At 36.4% G+C, this 24,874-nt stretch overlaps 1 protein-coding gene across 2 annotated transcripts in view; it reads right to left on the reverse strand.

The window, feature by feature from the left end:
* Nucleotides 1-24,874, reverse strand: part of DCHS2 (dachsous cadherin-related 2) — a 220,318-nt gene that overhangs the window by 55,948 nt on the left and 139,496 nt on the right. For both annotated transcript variants that reach the window (XM_063107351.1, XM_063107352.1), the window contains 7 exons: nt 22,233-22,420; nt 20,610-20,709; nt 18,978-19,135; nt 16,908-17,751; nt 12,544-12,783; nt 2,339-2,473; nt 1,935-2,144 (listed from right to left, as the gene is read on the reverse strand). In XM_063107351.1, coding sequence (XP_062963421.1) covers nt 1,935-2,144; nt 2,339-2,473; nt 12,544-12,783; nt 16,908-17,751; nt 18,978-19,135; nt 20,610-20,709; nt 22,233-22,420 — 1,875 coding nt within the window. The remainder of the gene's footprint in view (nt 1-1,934; nt 2,145-2,338; nt 2,474-12,543; nt 12,784-16,907; nt 17,752-18,977; nt 19,136-20,609; nt 20,710-22,232; nt 22,421-24,874) is intronic.

A 24,874-nucleotide genomic window follows, 5' to 3' on the forward strand; every position in this document is an offset into this window, starting at 1 on the left:
GTCTTCAAAAAGTTCATGGAAAGATTCGTATTATCTTTTAATTCCACTTTCCTACAAATTCTTTGAAGTAACTTTGTGTATGTGTGTGTAAGTGTATAAAAATGTAACAAAAACAAAATTCTACATTTTTATAAACTTTTTCTTTAGAAAAATGGTATTTCAAACAGTAGAGTCACTACAAGTACAGAGCTATCAAAACGTACACATCCCTTGGTATCCCTGGTGCCTTCCGCTCTCTGCAACTGAACATGGAGGCATTTTGGATTTTTGTAAGATTGTTCCCACCCTTGCCAGTACCTTCTTCCTTCTTTCTCCCTTTGGGCAGCCTTTCTCCCTTCTCTGCAGGGGCTTTTTTAGGCCTGAGCTCTAATTTTGGAAGGGCAGTGTTAACAGACACCCCTGCCGATCTCTTCTGAGGCTTATCCTTCACCTTGGGTTTGTCACATTTAGCACCTTCTTTGACCTATCTCTTGGCCATGGTGGCTTGGAAGGTGGCTTTGCCAACCCAAGGGATGCTTCTGTCTTCCTCACACTGCTCCTGGAAAGATTCCTGAGTTCCATGGCCATCCAGCAGTGTGGAGCTCCTAGCTTCCACCCTGGCCGAGAAGGTGCATGTTGCTTGGGCAGGTCCGCTGGGGACTTTAGGACGGTGAAGACATGGGCAGCCCCACGTAGCCCAGAACAGAAAGGCAAGGATAGCTTTCTTATGTTTTTTAAAAGATATAATTTTATTGGATCCTTTTAAAAGGTGGTAGAACAGTTTTATTTTAATATATCAATATTTATGATATGCTGGAAAATACGGCCTTTTTACTTTTTAAACTTATGGAAAAATTTTTAGTTGACAACTTAAAAACATGTGTGTGTTATGGGGGAGGGTACACAGTTTTTTAAGATTCTTTTAAAGGCAAGGGGAGCAAAAAAGGCTGAAGATCACAGGTAGAGACTCTAGGAGAAGAGGCCAGACCATGATGGGGGAGGGTGAGGAGGAGGTGATGCTAACCTCAGGTTTGGAGACATTGATGATGTGATGTTGTTAGATATGCAGGTCGGTCCTTGGGGCCATCAGGAAGTAGTGAAGCCATTTGAAATGGGAGAAAAAACATAAGTAGGTATCCTGGGGTTAAAACACAGCAGGTGTCTAGTCCAGCTTTGCCACCAGAATTGTCTTCCACCTTCACTGTCTTTCAACTATTTGACCACTCCATAAATCATTGAAAATGGATAATGACACAAATGATTCTTGTGCTCAGAAATACACGTTAATCATGTTTGGTGGAATGCCATTGATTACCGTCCTGCAGATAGACCTCTTCTGCACTTCTGAATCCCTATTCCCTTTGTGTGTGTGTGTGTGGGGGGGGGGGTCTTGGCATTCTCCTTGAACCAATTTTAACATCTTTTGGTTCACTCATATTTAGTGAATTAAATAAAAATTGGCGATTGTTAATTCTACATTTATATGACAGTTATTATTTTACTTTAAAAAAATATCCTTTAACGAGACCTAGATCCAGGATGCAGAGAGAGATAGGGAGACCTTGGGGTACCATTAGTAGCTGAAGTCAGGGACTGGATGAGATGACCCAACAAGAGTGAGTCTATGAGAAAATAAAAAATAAAATAAAAACTTTTCATATAAAAGAAACAAAATAGAAGAAAAGTTGTCTGTTTCTTCTGTACATCCGTTAATGTCAGTACAGAAAAAAAAAATTCACAGGAGCTTTCAGGGGCAGATTTTTAAAGGATTTGGAGGGCAGTGGTTCAGAGTGGCTGTGGGCAGGAGGTGGAAAGGAGGCTCATGGCACCGCTCAGTTCTTACTGGCTCTGTGTTCTATAGGGAATGCAGTAGATATCAAATACAGAATAACCAACATATAGTGTGTGTCAACTCACTGTGTATCCTGAGGGAATTTTAATAAAAAAATACTTACGAATTATGTGATATTTGACAGCTCTGTTAATGCCAGCATCCATATCAGAGGCCAAAACAGTATAGACAATCTCCGGTTCTTGGTTTTCCAGAACCTCAATGTCATGACTGGAGACAATAAATTCTGGTGCGTGATCATTTTCATCTTCAACAATGCAGAGAATTGTTGTGGTGCTGGACAGGGAAGGGACACCTCCATCTCGTACGAGTACTGACATAGAACATAAAGATGGCATGATGTGTGGCCATTAATTCATACCTGAAATACATTGTTCTAACTAGACAGAATCAGACTAAATTAACCGTGTAGCACTAGGTCAGTAATAATTTAAAGACACCCTACTAAAATGTAACATGTCACCACTGAACTATCTCTTTTAGCATGATAGTGAAGGGATCTCTTACCTCGAAGGGTGAAGACTTCCTGAACTTCTCTGTCAAGTGTGGTGGTTGTCACTACCTCTCCAGTGTCAGAATTTATCTCAAACAACCCAAATGAAGCACCTGGCATGATTTCAAAGTGAAGCTTGGAATTGATTCCTTAAGGAAAATATAAAGAAAAACTTAGAGTTATCCGTTTGGAATCTATTTGTCCATTTTCCTATTCCTTTTGCTTTGAACATGTTAGGCCATAGATGAAAAAGGCAAGATTCTTAGACAGCCTTCAAAAATTAAGGTTAAAAAAAAAAAAAAAAACTTGTTTGGCTGTTCTTGCTAAATAAAAGCCTCATGGGCTGAAATACTTGATTTTCAAAAGTCTTATGAGACTTCCCCACAGTGAATGCTTAAGATTTTTTCCTTCCCATAAAAAATTTCTTATGAGTGTGCAACTCTACAATGTATTCCTAATTACTCCTTCTAACACCCCTGATTGTGATTTAATGATGTAATTGTAAGCTTGTGGGGCAAATGACAATTTCTGTAGATTGACCCAGTTTAAAAGCCTGTGCTCAGTTATAGTACTCTGTTTATTCTCAACCTCAGGAGGCAAGACACAGAGTTGCTTCTATATGCATATTTGTTTTGTTTTGCTTTTTATTTAGTATTCATTGCCTATCTGGAGTGAGAAATGTGGTACCACATTATTAAACATTTTGAAAATAATTCTTTCCATATTTTTGTGGTTTCACTTCTCCCCTGAGAAAAGTGTCACTTTATTTCCATCACTGGTTGTGAAGATCATTAATACCATTAACTTTAATGAGTTTATCCCAAGCCATTGTAGTTTATTTGCATTTTACACATGTTCCTTTCAATCATTTTCCTATGATTTTTTCTTAACTGACAAAGAATATAAGTATGTAGTACTCAGAATATATGATGATATCCTTTAATAAAAGAAGAAATACCATTCATTCTTTTGCCTTAGCAAAACAAACAAACAAACAAAAACTTCAATTAAAAATGTTCATGCTGCCAGTCTTAAAAAATAATTTTCATTCCATTATGGTCTAGTAGATATAATATAGGACTGAGTGCTGGAAGGAGTGGAATATAATTATAGTTTTGTATAAGAATGAACATGCATGTCTTCTAATTATATCACTTGGATATAATTATATCACTTGGAGGAGAAAGGATGTTTGAAATAATCTGCAGACATTTTAATGACCTTGAGGAAAATGTCTAATGAGGTCAGATCAATATATGATATGGTCAGAGGTCACCAAAATGACTTCTATCATTAGGCATTAGGCATATTATTAAATTAATGATCATTAAATAGTCATAGTGATTATTTTGATCACATAATGATCATATAATCCATTCCATAGCCAAGACAGAATTTCTAAAAATTCCAGGTTGTTAAAATGTATTATTATTCCTGTCTCTCTCTGCCTACATCACAAAAAAAGAAGCAATGCCATCTTACATTTACTTTCCTTTTTCTCAAGGAAAGTGAGCATCTGGTGCCAAGCACAGTGCTATGTGCTAAAGACAGAGTGGTGAGTCAGACAGATGAGGTCTCTACCTTGTGGAGCTTACATGGACCTTTTAATTGGGGGACCTTTTATTTTTTAAATAAATTCACTCACTTATTATATAATTTTATTATACATTATACATAATATTGCATATTATATATTGCATTATATATTATATGTTATAGATGATACGTTTTTAATTCCCAACACTTGTCAAACCTAGAAAATGTCATCAAATGTTTAAATATAAGCCTAAATCCTTATACTTTCCCTTCCTTTTGTTGTTCCCATGACCCTTTAATGTGCTTTATCACTGTATCCAATATTTCTCTGACATCTTAGAAACTTACAGATTTTATTATTGCTATTATTCTATATAGATTTTATCCCTAAGATAACAATCCACTCACCTTCAATCCTCCTGGTATATTATTAAAGTTAAATAAGACCTCTTTACTTATAACCGTAGTTTGCACACATAAATTTTTCATACCCCAAACTTCACATCCTCTACAACTGAGATAATATGAAGTAAATTTGAGGTATGTTACTATGGCTCACTTAGAATTCAGTTAGTGTCTTGCTTCTCCTTACACCCTTATAATCCTCCAGAATGAACATAGCATCATCAAACGTGAAAGCCAAGAAAATAAAAACAAAATAGAGACTAATTAGTCCAATTCCATCATCTTACTAAGCAAACTGGAAATCTGGATCTGGAGATTTATCCTTATGCCACACACCTGTTGAGGGACACGTAGGCACACATGCGTGTAGCTGCTCTTAGACCTCAAGACCAGCACTCCCATGACCTCTTGATTTCTCCACTCTAGGATTCCTCTTCTCAACTCATTTCTTTATTTATCCAATTCAGCCCCATGAGTTATCACTTTAGAAACCTTGACTATTTCCTCAGGGCCTGTGGCTTTTTGCCAAAGATGCCCAGGAAAGCCTCAGTCTAGAATCATTCCAACTATCTCTCCTCTCTCCTCGACTATCCAAAGGATGACAGGGGCTAGAGAAGACTTCAAGGGCATAGATGGATGCCACTGTCCATCGGGTAATCTTTCCATGTCTCCCTGAGCATCCCTCTCCCATCCAGGCCTCCTACCCGGCCACCTCCTGGCTCACTCTCACAGATTTCTTCCCTTTCTCTTTCCCAGAGAGAAAGGAGGCTGCGGGAAGGATCTCCCTCCACCTTCTGCATCTATGCCCCAACCTACCCCCTGCTCTCTGTCTCAATGGCAAAAGTATTCTTCAAATACCCTCTTGGACTTTTTCTGTCAGTTCTGCTCTTTCTCCTAAAATTTTCTGCCTTAAATTGTATTATCTAGCTATACAAATTAAGCTTCCCCCCTTCTCTTTATAGCCAAGTGTCTTTAAAGTTGCTATCCATTCTCTGCAGCTAGTTTCAAATAACTGTCATCCCCAGCTCCTCTTTTTACAGTGACCAGTGACCTTCTGGTTATAAAATTGACTAGCCACTTTTAGTTCTTACCTAACTTGTCTTCTCTGTGGCATCATCATGGGTGACTGATGTTTAAAAAGACAGAAAGGAAGGAACAAAAGAAGGGAGGGGGGAAGGAAGAAAGGAGAAAAAAGAAAAGATCTTTTAGTTTTTGTTTTGGTTTCTCTATGACGTATTTTTCTCCTACTTCTTGGAGTGGGGTATGGGGATCTTTTTGTGTATTAACAACTGACATGTTTGCCATTACTTCATTGTCATCTCACTGTACATATTCATTTTACCTCCCAATCCAATGGCTTTAGTTTGCACCCATATGCAGATGACACCTATGTATCTGCACTGAGCTTCAACTATTTGTTTGGTTGTTCATTCATTCAGTCAGTCATGGGCTCATTTATGCAATGCACATTTCCTAAGTGTCAGGCACTGGAAAGATACTGTTGAATAATAAATAATTATATGGTCCTCCGAGTTAGTGGGAGAGACAAATCATTGAGTTAAAGAAAGTGTGATGGAATATACGAAATCACTAAGGGAGCTGATCAGGGAAGACTTATCTCAGGTAGTTTGTTCATTAATGATCTCATTCAATAAACATATATAGAGAGTGATATTAGGTGCCGAGGTGCCATAAAAATTTCTAAGAATATAACTTCCAGCAATAAGACAATTTCTCTACACTCATGGTGCTTACAGTATAGCACTGGATACAGAAAAGCGAGCAGGCAATCACATGATAAGACATGACTGAGTAAGTTAAATTGCCTTCTGTATAACCAGAGACCCTAAAGATCAATAGCAGTTAATAAATAAGAGGAAAGAAAGAGGGTTTAAATGCATTCAAAATAAAATTCTAACACTTTACCACATTCTACAAAGCCCCATATGATGTGGGCTCAGCTTACTTCTGCAGACTCTTCTCATGGACTCCCTACCTCACTGTACTCCTGGCCCACTGGCTTGCCTTTTGTTTTCTAAACATGCTAAGCTTCTTTTTGTTGGGAGTTTCTTATACTTCTTCTGCAGCTGATACTTCTTCCTGTGTCTCCCTCAGTTCTTTACATTGTGTACTAGCTATTAAACTATTGTGTCTGATCTAAATCTATTCTTCTATACTCTGCCCTGGGATGCTGGGTCTGGGGATCTGCAAACCATGGTTCTCCTTCACCAATTGACTCCCTCCTGGGGTCTGCCCCAAAGGGACAATACAAGGAGACTGAAAGTCAGAATGAGAGGAAATGGGACTTCCTTCTTCCTAGTGGCTTACTGTCCCTATCAGCAATGCTATTCAGTCTCTTTTGGTACTCTCAGAACCAGGCTCTGCAAGATCTCTTCTTTCATTTTCTTTCTAGTTCTGACAATTCAAACCACTTCTTGTCTCCCAGTATCAGGGGTGGTAGCTGCTCCCTAGAGTTACTTTTTCTGTGTTATCTCCATATTCCCTTTCTGCTTACTCAGCTGTCCAACACCTGTTCCTGATCAAACCTGAGTGATAGAGCACTTGGCACCAGGAGTGTCTCAGGTAACATAGATTCTGGGATTGGTTTGGTTCTGTCTTTGGCCTTAAATGCAGTGCTGAGTTCCTTGACTGTGGGAAATGGAATACTAGTGATTCAACACTTGAGGTAATATCATGATTAATTAATTATCACCTGTGTTTGTGATGAAGTGACTATTAAACGACTCAATTCCTTAGAGAACCAAATGGTGCTGACTTTGACCATGTGATAGTAAAAAGGAATTTGGTATAGGATAGCTGTTTTTGAATGTATTAGAAACTTATAGAAAGGAAATTACAAGTGGAGTCTGTAAAGTTGAAGCTCAAGTCATAGTTAGAGAATTGGAAAGTTTCTATGGGGGTCCTAACATTAATCTCCCTAAAGATCAGACCCAAAATGAGTGGCAGATACAACAGCTACCTTGCAAGGGAATGCCTATTCACATGAATGCACACAACCAGAGCCAGATTTCAACATATTGGGCAGCCAAGTGCAAATCTGACTCAGTTAGAGATAGCCTGTAATTTCAAAAGAATGGCAAGATTTTTCTAATTTATATTCACATGAACCTGCAGAATATGTGTGGAAATCAATTCTAAGGATGTAAGTAAGAACCAGGAAGGTAAAATATAACATTGATTTAGATGGATTTATTGAGTGTGTTCATTTTACTAGAGATTATGAATTTAATGTTAGCTCATAGAGTTGTGTCTCTTAACAGTTTCTTTGTTGGGTTGGATTCAACAGTGCCCTATAATCACTGAGGTTGAATGCTAGATCTTCCCTTGCATACTTAACACTACCAAATCCAGAGCCTAAGAAAATGGAAACATTAGGATGGGTTTACCATGTATGATGTGCCTACCACCCTCTGCCATTTCATTTCCCAGGAGGTCAAAGGTCTCTCCCTTCGTAAAGAAACTGAGGCAGACATTGGTTAGAGGCTCACCAGCATCTTTGGAAAGCTCTGTGGGAGCTGTCCTCTGCAGGCTGTGGATGGATAATGTGCCACTTGCCCTGGGGACCACTTTTTGAAAACCAACACTATATACCAATTTGTAGAGACTATCAGAAGTCTTTGCTTTCACCCAGCAGCTCTTCTACTGTTGACTATCATCTATTTGGCAGATTATGGATCATCTTGGCATCCAACAGAACATCCCATTGATCCACTACTTTGATGACATCATGATAACTGGATCCAGTGAGCAGAAAGTAGCAAGTAACTTAGATGTCTTAATTAGACATGTGTTTGACCAGGGATTGGCAAACTATAGCCGACTGGCTAAATCTGGCCCACTCCCTGTTTTTATAAAGTTTTATTCAAACATAACCACACTCATTTCTTTATGTCTTATCTATGGCTCCTGTCTTGCTACAATGTCAGAGCTGAGCAAGAGAGACTGTATGGCCTACAAATCCTGAAATATTTACTCTCTAGCCCTTTACAGGAAAAAGTTTTCAGAACCCTGCCCTAGAGTAAAGGGTGGGAGAATGATAGGAGCTGAAGATAGAGAGGAAAGCTGGCGGCACTTTATAAAAGCTAAAAAGCATGGATCTTTGTCCCTCCCAAACTCTGGGGACTTACTAAAAAATTCTGATCAGGGTAAATGTATTTTCAGATTTACTTTTTTAGGAAGACTATTTTTCTTATAACTCCTCAACTGCACAAAGCCCACACACGTAGACATTTTTACAGCAAAAATAGGATCATGCCTGCTTCACTAAATGAAGGAACAAATAAACAAATGAATTCCGAAGAGTGAAGGCAACTTGAGGCAGCCTATGTCACACACACCTCAGTTTCTCAGACCATGAAGTCAAAAATCGGTAGTAAGTTACTATGTTATATCTTGTACTTAGTATAGACCTGGGATAAAAGTAAATAAAACTTCCTGAATCTAGGAGAAGTTCACAGCCTAGAGGGGAGGCAGACAAGTAAACAATTATATAATTATAATACAATATTTCAAATGAAATAAGAATGTATATCGAAGTTTTAACAGTGATTGTGTGAGGTTATCATTGGTTCTTATTTTTTTTTGTCTGTTTATTTTTTGACCTTTCTGTAAATGCTTTATAATAGGAATCTATATAAAGAAAATTTATATTGAGAGGGCCAACCAGATATCTACAAAAGGCGAGCAGAACAAAGTAAGGGATTAGCTTAAGTGGGTGGTGGATTCAATTCGCACGCTGTTGTGACTTCCTCCAGCAATGTTCCATGGCCTCGGACTGGGGAATTCAAGCACTGAAACGCCCAGGGGCCTAGCCCACCTCTAAATTCCTCTTTTAGGACTTTGATATAATCAAAGTTGCTAGAATTGGGGCACAAAGTCAGTAAGATTGACTTGGCCTGAATCCTTCCTTAGGTACCCCTTAGTTAGGTTGAGTCTAAAACTGTGGGCAACTGCTGCTAGTGGAAGAATGGAGATGCATGTCAGGCAGGAGCTACTAATAAAGGGCAGAGGCACAGTCAGTGGTATTTTGCCTGAGTAGATGATATGGGGGAAAATCAGTTCAGAAAGAAATGAACTGAAAAAAAACACAAAAAGCAAAACAGAGAAACAACAACTGAACAGCCAACTAGAGTATCTAGCAGAATGAGAAATTATTTATTACAAAATGCCATACATTCAGCTATTTTAGCACCCTTATCCTTTATCCTTTGGTATAGGCATAAATAAGCCTCCTGATGGGCATACAGAATGCTACCTTATGACTTCCCATGAAGATAAAGCTACTGGCCTAGTAGAAGTAACCCAAAAGCTAACACAAGGAACCCCTATTTACCAGATTTCATTAATTCTAAGACACATTGTTTTCACATTTTAACATTTCTGAAATTAGAAGCATTACAATTAATGGTATCCTGGATTTGATGAAATACTGTATTTCTCTCTGGCTCCAATGTCGGTCTTGAGGGTGCGGTTGGACATCCAGCCCAGTGCAAGACATTCCAGAAAACCAGATGTACAGTTCACTCAAGATGACCCCAGATAGAGAATACATTTTTATGGAATAGAGAATAACATCTCATGAACTAATTCTGTATTTCTGTATGGCAATGTACTGTTAAATTATTTTCTATTCACCACGACTGAGCAAATGTATCAGCTGGAAGTGAGTCCTCTTCCCTGGTGGGGCGCCCTTCCTCCAGGGACTGGGGGAGGGGCACCGCAGGGGTAGATCTTTTCTCACTAACAATGGAGCTCTTGTTGGTGGCACTGAATGCTGCAGCAGTTTTAATACCTTAGTTAAAACCTGGTAGTTGTTTTTTCCTTTTAATACAAGAAGAAACTCCTGTTAGAACTAGTCTGAGTCATACACCATAAACATTCAGAGCTCAAACCCCTGTGGGTTTTGAATGCCAAACTATGTATGCTTACATTTTTAAAAACTGTATTGTAGAATACTCGAAAACATATGTTAAGCTTTCTAGTATTAAGTAATGCTATAGTATTTTTAAAATACATACTATAAAGTAAACCATTCATAAATTCCAATGTGATGCCAGTTATGTTAAAATCCTGACTACGTCATTTAATTCTCATGCATAATCCTATTTTACTGTTTCAACACAAAAAGAAGAAAAAAAGATTGAGGGAGAATATATTCAAAAGCACATGCATACACACAAATATTCACATGTATTTACACAACCACCTGCTTAACAGATCTGGCCTCATTTAAAACACTGAGATTTCCAGTAAGTCAAGATTATCTCCAAAACATGTAAGGAAACATGAGACTCATGAAGAAGTTAATGTGTATTTCAAACTTCCATTAATGCAAAACCAGAAAAACAATAATTTTGCATCTGAATTCTCAGTCAGCAAACCATAATCTCTAGAATAACAATTCAATTCAATTGTAATTAACAGGTCGCCGACTATTCGTTCTAAAAGAAAAAAACACTAACACTAGGCAACTTGACAGTAAAAATGAGAAAAGCATATCTATGGTAATTACCTTTAGTTGATATATGCAAAAATTTGAGAGAAATTCTTTCTCTTCAAACATTAAAGAAAAAAAAACTCAGTAAGCCATTAAAAAAATAAAATACATCAAATAAAGTTAGGCAGAAGGGAAGAAGCATTTTTCATACCTTGACCACTTACTCACACAACATAAGCAATAGCTTCAGTAGGTCTATGAGGGTACTTCAAAAAGTTCATGAAAAGATTTGTATTATCTCTTAATTCTATTTTTCCATGAACTTTTGAAGTACTGTGGTATACACTTCAGGAAGTAATTTTTTGTGTTGCTCTGGGCCCTGTATTGCTCTGTTTACAACAGCGAACACTTTAAGAGAATGTCAGTGAACTGAAATTATTGTGAAACACAAAGCTTATGTGTATTCCCCATAGTTTCTAACACCTTAAAAAGGGATACCAACAGAAAGGCGCCAAATAAATTCTCTGAGCACAGATGAGACAAACAAATGTTAGCATACTCTAGTTGCCTGTCTTTGAGCCGGGTAAGAAAAACTCTTTGATCATACTGCCCCGCTCTGGTCAAAAGAGAAAAAATTAGGTTAGCCCTTGAAAACCAAGTGCTCCTAGCATACAAATTCATGCCAAATGCATTTCACTAAAAGATGATGTTTTCCTAAAGGGCAAAGCATAAAATGGTATATAATTTAGTTTAAAAGCTCAAATAAATGCATCTTTTACCCCTTTGATTAACAATTTAGGGGGAAAACGCTACTGTTAACACTATTATTTCCATAGAAATATCTATGACAATTCTTGCAAGAATAGAACAAGATATTATGCTGATATGAAGCGCCACTTGCTATATACAAATGTAAATTCATAAAGACTGGCTTATTAAACTATTCATATTAGTTCAGATGGGGAAATTCAGTACATGCTGTTAAGAGAAAACACTGCACTGTAATGTTTATGATTATTTTGTTTAAAATAAAAACAGAACACTATTAAAGTTACTGAAACTTAAATGCCAGAAGAGCCATAGTGATATTGAAAAGCAAGTCTAAGAAATTTATAAATTCCTTGCCACCATAATTGCTCACTTCAAAGACGTTTGTCTGGACACACTGGAAGATATTGATAATAACAGTAATAACAGTAATGATGGATATTAATATTTATTTACTACTTATTGTGCCAAACACTGGTCTATGCTCTTTACATGTAATAACTCATCTATACTCATAACAGAAGTACAAATTAGGCACTGTTATTATCTCCACTTTACAGATAAGCAGAGGAACAGAAGGATTAGTAACTTGTTCAAGGTTACACAGCTTAAGTAAGTGGTAGTTCTAGGGTTCAAACCCAGGCCGTCTAACACCAGCACTGTAGCTCTTCTTCTATGCCATAGAGAGAGGAAATAACCGCTTATCTTCTTATACTCAATGTATCTAACTATTACAGTCTGAAAGAAATGTGATGCTTTGTCTCCACTTAGGTTTATTATCAAGATCAAATAAACAAATTGTATGTTAATTAGGTGAACATCACTCTAAGATCAATAATAGTAAAGATCAGTACAAGCAAAGCTATACAAAAGCACTCATCTTTGCATGTGTATGTGTTTTTGTGTGTATGCAAATGAAAGAAGTATTAGAAGTTTGAGATAATTAGCAACTGTTCAGTTTTTCTGGGCCATAAATATTTTAAATCATATCAATTATAATTGTTGAGGTTTTCTTTTGGTGTTAATTACCTAGTTTCCATATTTTTAAATTACCTGAATCTCTGTCCGCCGCTTCAACCTTTGTGACAAACTCTCCTGGATTTTGGTTTTCTTTAACGGAAGCTTCATACAGGTGATGCTTAAATACTGGTGCCTCATCATTTACATCAAGAACAGTAATTGTCAAAGTCTGGGATGACGAAAGTGCTGGCATGCCGCCATCCAGAGCCAGAAGAGTCAGAACGTGTTGAGTTTTTATTTCATAATCCAAGGGACAAGATGTTGTTAGTAAGCCTGTTTTGAAAGTGAAGAAATGCAATATGTGATCAATATTCTTTATAGAAGTCATGCTTACCCATCCACGTCTAACTTACCTAACTTGAAGTTTTAATTGTTAAAGAATGAATCATATTAAACCAACTTTAAATTTATATGTTATCGAGAATAAAAAGATAATATTTTTAGTCAGATAAGTCATTCCAATTTAAATTATAAAGATGAATGATAATTAAAAACAATGTAACCTATACAATTATCCACTGAGAGGACTACTTCAAAATTATTTACCTACCCAGCATCTACCTTTATTTAAAAAGATATCTAGGATACTAACAGTATACATCTTCATGTCACGTGGCACTTCATGTTTAAAAGTGACCAAGTTACAAAAATGTGAATACGGCTGCATTCTTTAAGACATACGCTTTTTGCTGAAGAGCATGTTCTCTTTGTACTTACTCTCATTTAACTGTCTTTTTTTTCATTAACAATAAACAGCAAAGATGTTATGACTCAGACAATAAACTTCACGATAAAGCATGTCTCTATCCCACTGTCATTTAGGCATATAATCCACGTAAGTAAAGGGTTAGAAAGGCTTGTACACAGCCATTCTATGATTCCAATCGTCAACGTTTTTCTTTTAGGATGGCTGTTTGCCTCTCTCATCCTATAAGAATTTTTCTTCAAATAATTAAAGAGGTTTACTGAATCAAATGTTATAAAGTAGTTTTTTAATAATTACTCACTACTTTACACTTCACAGGCATTAGCCATTGAAAAACTCACTATGTCTTTGTTATAAGAAATATGAACCTTGTGAGAGGAAAAAAATCCCATCTCATATGAGTGCATTTGGCAATTATTATTTTATGTCTTTGAAAAATATTTCAACTGAAACAGCCACTGCAATTGTTCATGATTCATGATACCTATATTACTGAGATGCAATTCTAATTTTATCCATCCTCTTTAACAATCTGAAATAGACCTTCCTTAGCCATCTTGGAAAACATTTTAAGTATCGTTGAAACAGATCCTTGGAGAGCCCCAGCTCTAACAGAAATCAGCAGCCTGGGTCTGGACTATCTCTCTGTCAGCTGGGCATTTAGGAGGTGTCCATGCATGCCTTAGAATGAAACCATATGTATAGGATTTAATAAATATTTTGATAAATTTTCCCATCATAATATAACAAGACTATAACCATGACTTCCAAATTCTGCACACTCAGTCCCATTCCAAATAATGCTCATACTAACAGTTGGGCCAAATGGTATGTACAGCTGAGATTTTTTTCCTAAGGCTCGTGCAGAAATGACTTAATTTTTCAGACAGTGAGATGGTACTCCATTAATTTTTCAATATCCCTTGAAAATTGGGTAGAGGAAAATTAATTTTCAAATTCACAAGACTGATATTTTGTACATATGCTCTTCCATTGAACTACATGAAAATTCGTAGTAGGTGTTATCTGGCAACATGATGACAACAAGACAAGTGAAGTGATAGTGAGTGACATTTTTGCAGAGTACTTGACAATGAATAAATGCTTCTGCAAAAAATAAAATGTTACAATTGATGTGAAAGGCAAGGGATTTAATGTCCAAATGAATTCAACCATTAAAAAAATGGCTGGTTAGCTCCGTTGATCAGAGTACAGCCTTATAACATCAAGGTCATGGGTTCGGATCCCTGTACTGGCCAGCCATACATACAAACACAAAAATAATAATGATATTTTCAACTATTTACAAGTATATGTTCATATAATCTTAAAGATAAATTTCCATACTAAAGTCTTTGAATAATGCTGTTGATTTGTCATGTTTCTACCTTGATTCACTTTTGGTACTATCTCCTGCCTTGTAATGACCCACATGGGGGCGAAGGTTTGCCACTGTATATTTGGTCTATGAAATGTGAGTTAGCTATAAAGCATGGTAAGTAGGAACAAACAGGCCAATTAAAGTTGGCTCTCCAAATCCAGCTTCTGTGCCTATCACATATAAAAGTTAAGCAGTATAACAAGTTAAAAATTTTAAAAGCATATGATCTTGAGAACTATCAGTTTAAGAGAGGAAAATGAAAAGGATAAATGTAAGTGATGAGAAACTTTAATTGAAAGTGACAGAAAAAAATAAAAGGCATCCAAATCAGAAAGGAACAGGTAAAATTATCCATATTTGCAGACAGCATGATCTGATATATAGAAAACCCTTAAAACATCACCAAAAAACTGTTAGAACAAATAAATTCAATAAAGTTGCTGGATACAAAATCAACATACAAAAATTGGTTGCATTTCTATAATACTAATAAGGAACTATCTCAAATGGAAATTAGGAAAACAATCCCATTTACAATAATACCAAAAGGAATAAAATACTTAGAAATAAACTTAATTAAAGAGATGAGCAACTTGTATATTGAAAACCACAAAACATTGATGAAAGAAATTAAAAAAGACACAACTAAGTGGAAAGACATACAGTGTTCATGGTATGACTTAATATTGTTAAAATGTTCATACTAAACAAAGTAATCTACAGATTCAATGTAATTTCTATCAAAATTCCAATGGCATTTTTAGAAGAAATAGAAAAACAAACAAAAAATTCATATAGAATCTCAAAGAACCCCAAATAGCCAAAATAATCTTGAGGAAAAAAACAAAGCTAGAGGCATCACACTTGCTGACTTCAAAATATATTACAAGGCTACAGTAAGCAAAACAGCATGGAACTGGCATAAAGACAGACATATAGACCAATGGAACAGAGTAGAGAGCCAGAAGTAAATCCATACATACGTGGTAAATTGACCTTGGACAAAGGTACCAAAAATACATAATAGGGAAAGGATAGTCTCTTCAACAAATAGTGTAAGAAAACTTGATATCTATATGCACAAAAATGATGTTAGAACCCTACTTTACACCATACATAAAAATCAAAATGGATTAAAGAATTTAATGTGAGACCTGAAAGTATAAAACTCCTGGAAGAAAACACAGGCAAAAAGCTTTGTGACATTTGTCTTGGTAATGATTTCATGGGTATGACAACAATAGCACAGACTACAAAAACAAAAATAAACAAGTGGGACTACATTCAACTAAGAAGCTTCTACACAGCAAAGAAAAAGTCACCCTATGAAATGCAAGAAAATATTTGCAAACCATATATCTGACGAGGGGCTAATATCTAGAATATATAAAGAACTCCTGCAACTAAACAAACAAACAAAACCCAAATAATCTGATTAGAAAATGGACAAAGGACTTGAATAGACACTTCTCTAAAGAAGACATAGAAATTGCCAACAGGTAGATGAAAATATGCTCAATGTCACTAATCAGTAGGGAAATACAAATAAAAGCCACAATGAGATATCACCTCACAACTTTCAGGATAGCTATTAACAAAAACACCAAAATACAAGTGTTGGTGAAGATGTGGAGAAATTGGAACCCTTGCACACTGTTGGTGGGAATGCAAAATGTTGCAGCTACTATGGGAAATAGTACAGAAGTTACTCAAAAAATTAAAAATAGAACTACCAAATGATCTAGAAACGCCACTTCTATATATTTATCCAAAAGAATTGAAATCAGGCTCTTGAAGAGATTGCGGCATTCCCATGTTCGCTGCAGCTTCAATCATAATAGCCAAGATGTGGAAACAATCTAAATGTCTATCAGCACATGAACAGATAAAGAAAATGTGATACATACATAGAATGAAATACTATTCAGCATTTAAAAAGAAAGAAATTCTGCAATATGTGACAACATGAATGAACCTTGGGGATATTATAGATAAGTAAAATAAGCCAGTCACAGAAAGACAAATACTGCATGATTCTACTTATATGAAGTATCTAAAATAGTAACATTCATAGAATGAAAGAGTGGAATGGTGGTTGTCAGGGACTGGATAGAGGGGCAAAGGGCAAGAAACTGAAGTTTGAGTTAAGCAAGATGAATAAGCTCTAGAGCTCTGCTCTACAATGTCGTAGCCATAGTCAACCATATTGTACACTTAAAACTTTGTTAGGAAGGTAGGTCACAGGTTAGGTTTTCTGACACAATAAAAAGGAATTAAATGCAAAAAAAAGTAACATCTAGGGAACTGTACCTGATAACTCATCTAGCATAAAGGCCATGTTTTCATTTCCCGAGAGGATGCTGTATGTCACTTTTCCATTCCTTCCTTCATCTGGATCTTGGGCAGTTATATGATGCACCAAGGAGCCCACAGTGGCATCCTCTCTGACATGGGCAACAGGGAGAGACGTAAACATGGGGCTGTGGTCATTTACGTCCAAAATCACTACTTTTGCTATCAGCGATCTCAATTGCCGGTCTGTCACATTCACAGCCTGATCAGATGCGGTTACTGTCAGGATGACAGTTGGAATGCTCTCTCTGTCAAGGGGGGATGCAGTGACTAATGTGCCATGTGAGGGGTGGATGAGAAATGGATTCATAACAGGGTGGTGGGATTCAATGAAGTATTGTATTCTACTGTTCAAAAAACTGCCATCGCCGTCTTTGGCATTGAAGACATACACCAGGGTCCCTACAGGAACATTCTCTTCTACACTTATCACAATGAACTCGTCCTGGAAAGACGGGGAATGGTCATTCTGATCTTCCACATCAATACTGAGGAAGGCTGTGCTATTCAGAGGAGGATTTTTGCTGTGGTCTTCAGTAATCACCCTGAAAAGATAATGCGATGTCATTTCATAATCAAGTTCCTTAGAAAGGAACAAGTCTCCTGTTGAGCTGTCAATTTCAAAGTGACTGTCCCTGTCATCTGCAACAATACTAAAATGTAACTTTGTAGTTTGGTGCTGCTGAAGGTGATCTGGTGACTTTATCAAGCTCATTATTTTTGCAGGCTTTAAGTTTTCTGGTATAACTAAATGTCTAATATTCTGAGAAATGATAGTCCTCCCTTTGGATAGTGGGATCACCTGAAAAAAGAAAAAAAAGAGCTGTTAATTTGGTGTATTTTTTAAACAATTCAATCAAGGGGCCGAGCCCGTGGCGCACTTGGTAGAGTGCTGCGCTGGGAGCGCGGCACGCTCCCACCGCGGGTTCGGATCCTATATAAGAATGACTAGTGCACTCACTGGCTGAGTGCCGGTCACGAAAAAAAAAAAAAAAAACAATTCAATCAATACATGTTATGATATTATTTTGAAGCTAATTCCTTTCATTTGCGTAATAAACATATGTTAATTGGTGAGAAAATGTTTTTTTGTTATATAAATCCAATATGTCTCAGAAGATTGAAAATTGCATAGTATTTAGGAGATAAGAAACTACAGAATTTTCCACTTTTCTGATTGCTGTAATGTCTGGAATGATAAGTGATTGAGGTCGTACTGTAGTTAAGCTGAACTGCAGCTTTGTGATTCTTCACAGGGAATGTGCGATAGTTCTCCAAATTACCTTAAATCCTAGAGACCAACCTACCCATAATGACAACATCTGTGTGCATTTAAGTATCATGTGCCTTTGTTTGTCTTAAACAAGAAACTGGATATATGACCACATACATTTTTCTCCTAACCCACATAACCTTAAAAAACAAAGAATATAACTTGGAAACAGAACTCTGCGGGATAAATATCCTTGATTATTTCATATACCTATATTAATATTAATGATTATAATGTGCATGAGCAAAGAAGTCTAGCTATGCAGAGTCATCTTATTTTTGACTGGTTGGTATAAATTTTTCTTATTATGAAGACTTTTCACAACATGTTTGCTCATTATGATTCAAGTAAATCCTTAAAATATAGCTCTCAGGTGACTTTTCTAAGTTTAAAAAAAATTTAAAAACTATGTGATTTATTATGTGACCATTTGTTCACATATAAGTTTCTCTTACAAAGTATCAGGTTCTTGCAATTAGGAACAAGTAAAAGAAAAGATACCTTCTGTTCATCATAAACAAAGCAACATAAATGCCCATACAATGATGAATATCTTGTCAAGAACTATACAAATAATTTAAAAAATAATTTGGACCTAAATCATTTCTTTGTTAAAGCAAACAAGAAAATATGTACGTTCAGTGCTCTCTTAAAATAGTATCCATATATTAAATGTATCTTCACCTTATGCACTTGAATGAAAATGAAATGAAACCTTTAGAACATCCTTCCACATTTTATGGTGATGATATTACCTGAATATTAATAACTGCCTTTCCTTGAAGAGCAGGCAGTCCCTGGTCACTGGCAATGACAGTCATCCTGTAGGAAGGTCTATAATCACAGGAAAGTATTGTGCTTGTTCTTATTTCACCACTGTTCGCATCAATCTTAAAGTGATCAGAAGTATCTTCTACACACACAAAAAATTCAGAAATTAATGTTAATTGACCACCCAGAAAACAGAGAATCAGTTAATCTAATACATCTGTGATCATCTGGAAGATTTATTTGTCTTAAGGTCTATGAGAGGATGAACACAAAAATGATACTAAAAATATAGACAGGAAACATAACAGATTTTTAAAAAAATGTTACTATGGAAATTTTCAAGCATACAAAAAAAAGTAGACAAAATGATGTAATGAACTCCCATGTGCCCATCTCCTAGCTTCAATAATTATTGACTCATGGTCAATCTTATTTAATCTATTCCCCATTTATATACTTCCCTTCCCCTATTTTTTTGAAGCAAGTACCAGTAATCATATAATTTCTTCTGCATATATTTTAACATGCATCTCTAAAAGATAAGGAATATTTTTAACATAATCACAGTACCATATTAATCTTTAAAAAATAATAATGTTTCATTAGTTTCACCAAATATCAAGTAAGTTTCCAAATTTCCAATCAGCTCATAAATACTTGTACCATTTTTTAAAAAATTATTCAAATTAGGATCAAAATAAGTTCATATATTGCATATATCTTCAAACTATGGATTCCTGCCATCCACCTCTTTATTTTGTCCTTGCAATTCATTTGTTAAAGAAACTGCATCATGTATACTGAAGTTTCCCAAGATCTAGACTTGGCTATTGCATCTCCAGTGTGTAGCTTAATATGTTTCTCTGTCCTCTGTGTTTTCCTTAAATTGGGAGGTAGATCTAGAGAACCGATGAGATTCAGGTTTGATTTTTTGGCAGGACTACTTCATAAATGCTATGTTTCCCTTCAGAGGCACATGTCTGGCTGCCCTTTGTTTTTGACGTTGGCTCCTGTTGATGCAAAGCCTAGATCCACTAAGATTCATAAGGCATTGCGAAGTATAATATTCTGGTTTATCAGACCTTCCTCATTTATTAGCTGGAATATTTCAATAAAGAGAAACTTCCTCTTATTTACTTTTGGTAACAAAGCAGAACAGTTTATTATAGGAAAGGCAGGCCAAATGCTTGATGCTAAACTTTCATTTAACAGTTTTTGAAATAATGAGTTTGTTCACTAACCTCCTCCAAGGCTCCAACTATGATAAGTAAAGTTTTGTCTTGTTTTTGTTTCAAGAATCATTAAGCATGAATTTAAACGTATCAGATGTGTTTCAATATATTGCCATTATTATTCTCATTGATGGATAGTTTCTATTTAGAATATATTTTAAAAACTACTATAATTTTTCATTAAACTTTAAAATTTTTTTTAAAAAATGATAGTGACTTTTGACAGTAGCAAATATATTTCATTTATACTTTGATATTATTTTCAAAGTTAACTAGAGTATTGTGAGTAATCAAAACAGAATCTGTTTTTCTAGAAGGAGAGAGTTGATAAATGGGAGAGGAAATTCTAAAAGCTCTTAATCCTTTATGAATGGTGGCTTTTACCTGAAGATACTGAATATGTAACTTCTGCATTGTTTCCTTCATCAAGATCTTTTGCAAACACAGTTGTAACCAACGTATTTACTGGCTGACCTTCCAGGACCTGTCATTCAAACAAATTGCTTACAAATAAGTTAGTGAAAGTGTAAAAAGAAATACCAATGTACCTTTAAAGGAAAAGAAATCATTACACTAAACATTTTTAATGTATCTTAAAATCCGTACAATTCAGATGTCTACCACATGAAAGTTATATGGGTGTTAAGTCCATGAAAAAAAAAAAAATCCTTCTTACAAATGAAATCTTTCGGGCTGAGCCCGTGGCGCACTCGGTAGCGTGCTGCGCTGGCAGCGCGGCGACGCTCTCGCCCGCGGGTTCGGATCCTATATAAGAATGACCGGTGCACTCCCTGGCTGAGCGCCGGTCACGAAAAAAAATAAATAAATAAAAAAATAATAATAATAAAGGAAAAAAAAAAAAAAACAAATGAAATCTTTCACTCAATTTGAAAGAATTATCTGGGGCATTTGAACTAAATCTGAAAAAAAGGAAACCAAGTTAACTAAACAATCTTAGATTTGGGGTGTATTTTAAGAATTCAAGCTTATTCTCATTCATCACCTTCTCAGGACATTTTTAAAAATATTGTCGTTATGATCTAAAATATGCTTAAAATAAATATGAACCTTTATTTCAGGAAGCATATCTCACACGGGAAAGAAACATATTTCATTAATTAACAGAAACTTTCCTGAAATATTAAAATGCACATGTGGAGTTCAACTCCACGTTTAGATTCTAACTGCCCAATTAAGCCACAGGATATTTTAATGATACAATTAAATTCATAACAATAATAATGTTTTTCTTTGGTAGAATTTTTTAAAATCTGGTTTTGGAAGGTAAGTTTAAAGTTATAACTTCCTCAATACCTTCTTTAGAGTTGCTCAATATTCATATTTGAGCACAATTTGAATGTCCAATTCAATTGTTTTTGAGCATTAGCTTGCTAACTTTTTATTCTTGTAATCCATCCACTTACAAAAATTATGACTACGTCTATGATATATTTATTTAATAATTGCGTGCATGAACTAATATGCTAATTTATTATTTACATTATAAAGCAAACAAAACCATGGACATGAAAAAGATGAGATAATATAATCAGAAGTTTGTGCACATGCTCAAAAGGATCAACTTTTACAATTTCATGACATACATCTATCCACTTCAGAGCAACAAATCGTTCTCCTATCTTTAACTACACATCTTAGAGATGCGTATCAATTGCTCCTAAGAAGCTCTGCACAAAGAGATGCATGCAAACTACTGGAAAAACATATCTATGCCTGAGCATTACCAATCTTGATGTACCATTATGTTTGTACACAAAGGTCGGAGCTAAATTCATTATCATAAAGCGATTGAAGGTGCAATGCCAAAGAGCACTATACCCATTTCTTTTTTTTAAAACGTGCTCAATCTCTAGGTTTTCTAGAAATACATGCTTTGTCACATCAAGACCGATTTGATAAATTCACACCTTTTACCACAAGATGGTGCTCAAAACAAATGACTAAGACTATTGCAAATTCATTGCAAGGCTACTTCACATGACAAACCTTGATGTGTAATTCCTTTCCAGGGAGACACTGTGGGAAAAATGGCCTATTATCATTGATGTCAGTAACTGAGACATAAACCACCATGGAGGCATTTTGCGGTGGGGAGCCATGGTCCGTCACTAGCACGGTTAGCTGATGGTGCCCCTGATGCTCACGATCCAGTGCCACCCAGCTTATCAATTCACCTGAGAAACACAGAGTAGAACAAAAGACAGGACAATGTGTGTTAGAATACTAACATTATGAACTGCATCCAAAATAATGCCCGGAAAGGAAAACCAAATCTAAAACTTAGAGCAAAAGCATGACTTTCAAGATAGTAGTTTGACTCTGTCACTTTAAATTTGTTTCTTTGTATTTCAAATTATCTACCATCAACCATTTGAACTAAAAAAAAAAAAAAAAAAGAATTAATAAAAACAAATGATAAAAACCCTATGGGAACTTGTTAATAATTTGGAATATTTAAAATGACTGCTCATCGCTCTTTATGCTGCTGCGTAGGATAATAGAAAGCACGAGAGTTCCAGTGCCACATGTTCTGGGTTGGGGTCCCAGCTCCCCCACCTCGGATATGTAAGGACCTCTCCCAGAGCTGCTACCAGAAACAAATGCAATAATAAACTTAAAAGTATTTTGTAAGCTGTAAATTATTACTCACATGCCAGTTGTTATTACTACTTTAAATTAATGGCAAAATATCTTCCCGAAAAATCAAATATTCCTTAGGTAATGGTTTGTCTTTCATGTATTCAGATATTTATTTTTATTTCACAAAATATATGTGTAGTGAGGGATAGTGATGGAGTTTGGATGTGTTGTCCCCTCCAAAACTCCTGTGGAAATTTGATCCCCAATGTGGCAGTGTTGGAAACGATGGAGTCATGGGGGCGGATCCCTCATGAATGGATTAATGCTCTCCCTGGGGGAGGGGGGAGTAATGAGTGAGTTCTTGCTAGATTAGTTCTTGCAAGAGCTGATTGTTGAAAGGACCCTGGCACCTCCTCTCTCTCTCTCTTGCTTCCTCTCGCCATGTGATCTGCTTGTACCTGCCAGCTGCCTGCTGCTTTTCCACCATGAGTAGAAGCAGCCTGAGGCCCGTGCCAGATGCAGCTGTCCCAGAATCGTAAGCCAAATAAACCTCGTTCCTTTATAAATTACCCAGTCTCAGGTAACTCTGTTATAGCAACACAAAACAGACTAAAACAGATAGTGAGTTCTCAAATAATTCTTAATGCTTTACAAGCCATATTTTCCACCTTGCCTACTGCAGTACCTTTGGTAACGTTCCTCATGTTTCAGCCACGGAGACACAGGCATAAACCATAACTGTCTCTCCCTACTGCCAAGGGCCTTGGGAAGCCGAGCTCTCTCTCCAGTGGCCCATCTCTGCTGTGGAACTCTGCCAAGCATTGGTTTCCTCACCATTTATGAAAGAATTTCTTTGAGAGACAGTAAACATGAACCACTACCAACAATCATTTCTATTGCTAAGAATTTTTTTCTCCTAATCCAAGTAAAATGACATCGTGTAAAAAAATGAAAAAGCTAAAATTAGGAACAAAAGAGAAAAATTAACACTTAGGTAAGCTGCTACATTGGTGAACTTAAATACACTGCCCACTATAACTTTGTACTATATGAACTACATTTACATGGTGTTTACTATAAATACAATTTTAATGAAAAAGCATACACAAGATTGCATTTTTTAAGTTCCAAACTGTAATTCTTCTCTGAAAACCCTAAATCCTGAATGGCAAATAGATTTTTATTTCATGAACTACTCTAATTGACGAGTGGCATCTTTTTTTAGGTGGGGAGTGAAAAAGACGGAGGCTCAGCCTGGCACTGACATGGGCGATTCCAAGGCGGGCTTCAACCGGAGCTAGAGTCCTGGTCACTGTGAAGACTGCTCGGAGCACCAGGATGGGGGCACGGGCACGCCTGACATGCTCTCAAGGCTGCTCTCCACCACTGCCTTGCCACTCTGTCCGTGGTGAATGGGAACATTTGCTTTACAAGTACATAGTCTATCAAGGCCCTTCATGAACTCTAGCTCCTTAGCTCTCAGAGCATGACATGAAGCACATCAGGAATCATCTCCTCTATGCATGGTAAGGAAACCAAGCTCTAAAGTTAAGCTGCTTGCTAAAGCCATACAACAAAATTAGGAATGGGCATTTGGTCATCTGAAGCTGGGTGCTGGACTAATTGTAGAAAGGGGAAGATCATGGGGGAACCGACTGTAGTTTTCATATTTAAAAAAAAAAATCGTCAAGTGAAATAGAAGACCTAGAAAACTAGCCAGCCACGTGAAAGTAGAGTGAAAATGGTGGCGGTGGTGGGGGGGTCCTATGCACCTGTGCAGTTTGTGCCCTGCAGAAGGGTTGCCCACTTAAGGCATGAATGAGAACTGAAATCCAGTTTGCACCCTTTGAGGCAAGCAATGTTCTCTGGCAAAAAAACTCCATCTGCTGAAGGAAGGGGCACCTTTTCCTAATCCACACAAAGAAGACTTTAGGTCAAAGGCTTGAAGTTAACCAGAACTGAATCTGTTCCTAAAAAGGGCAGGGGAACCGTTTACACAGGTTGTAACATAAATGGTGCCTCCTGTAGTTGTGAAAAGTGGTGGCTTC

The sequence above is a fragment of the Cynocephalus volans genome, chromosome 9 (assembly GCF_027409185.1).
Source record: "Cynocephalus volans isolate mCynVol1 chromosome 9, mCynVol1.pri, whole genome shotgun sequence".
In the NCBI taxonomy this organism is placed as follows: domain Eukaryota; kingdom Metazoa; phylum Chordata; class Mammalia; order Dermoptera; family Cynocephalidae; genus Cynocephalus; species Cynocephalus volans.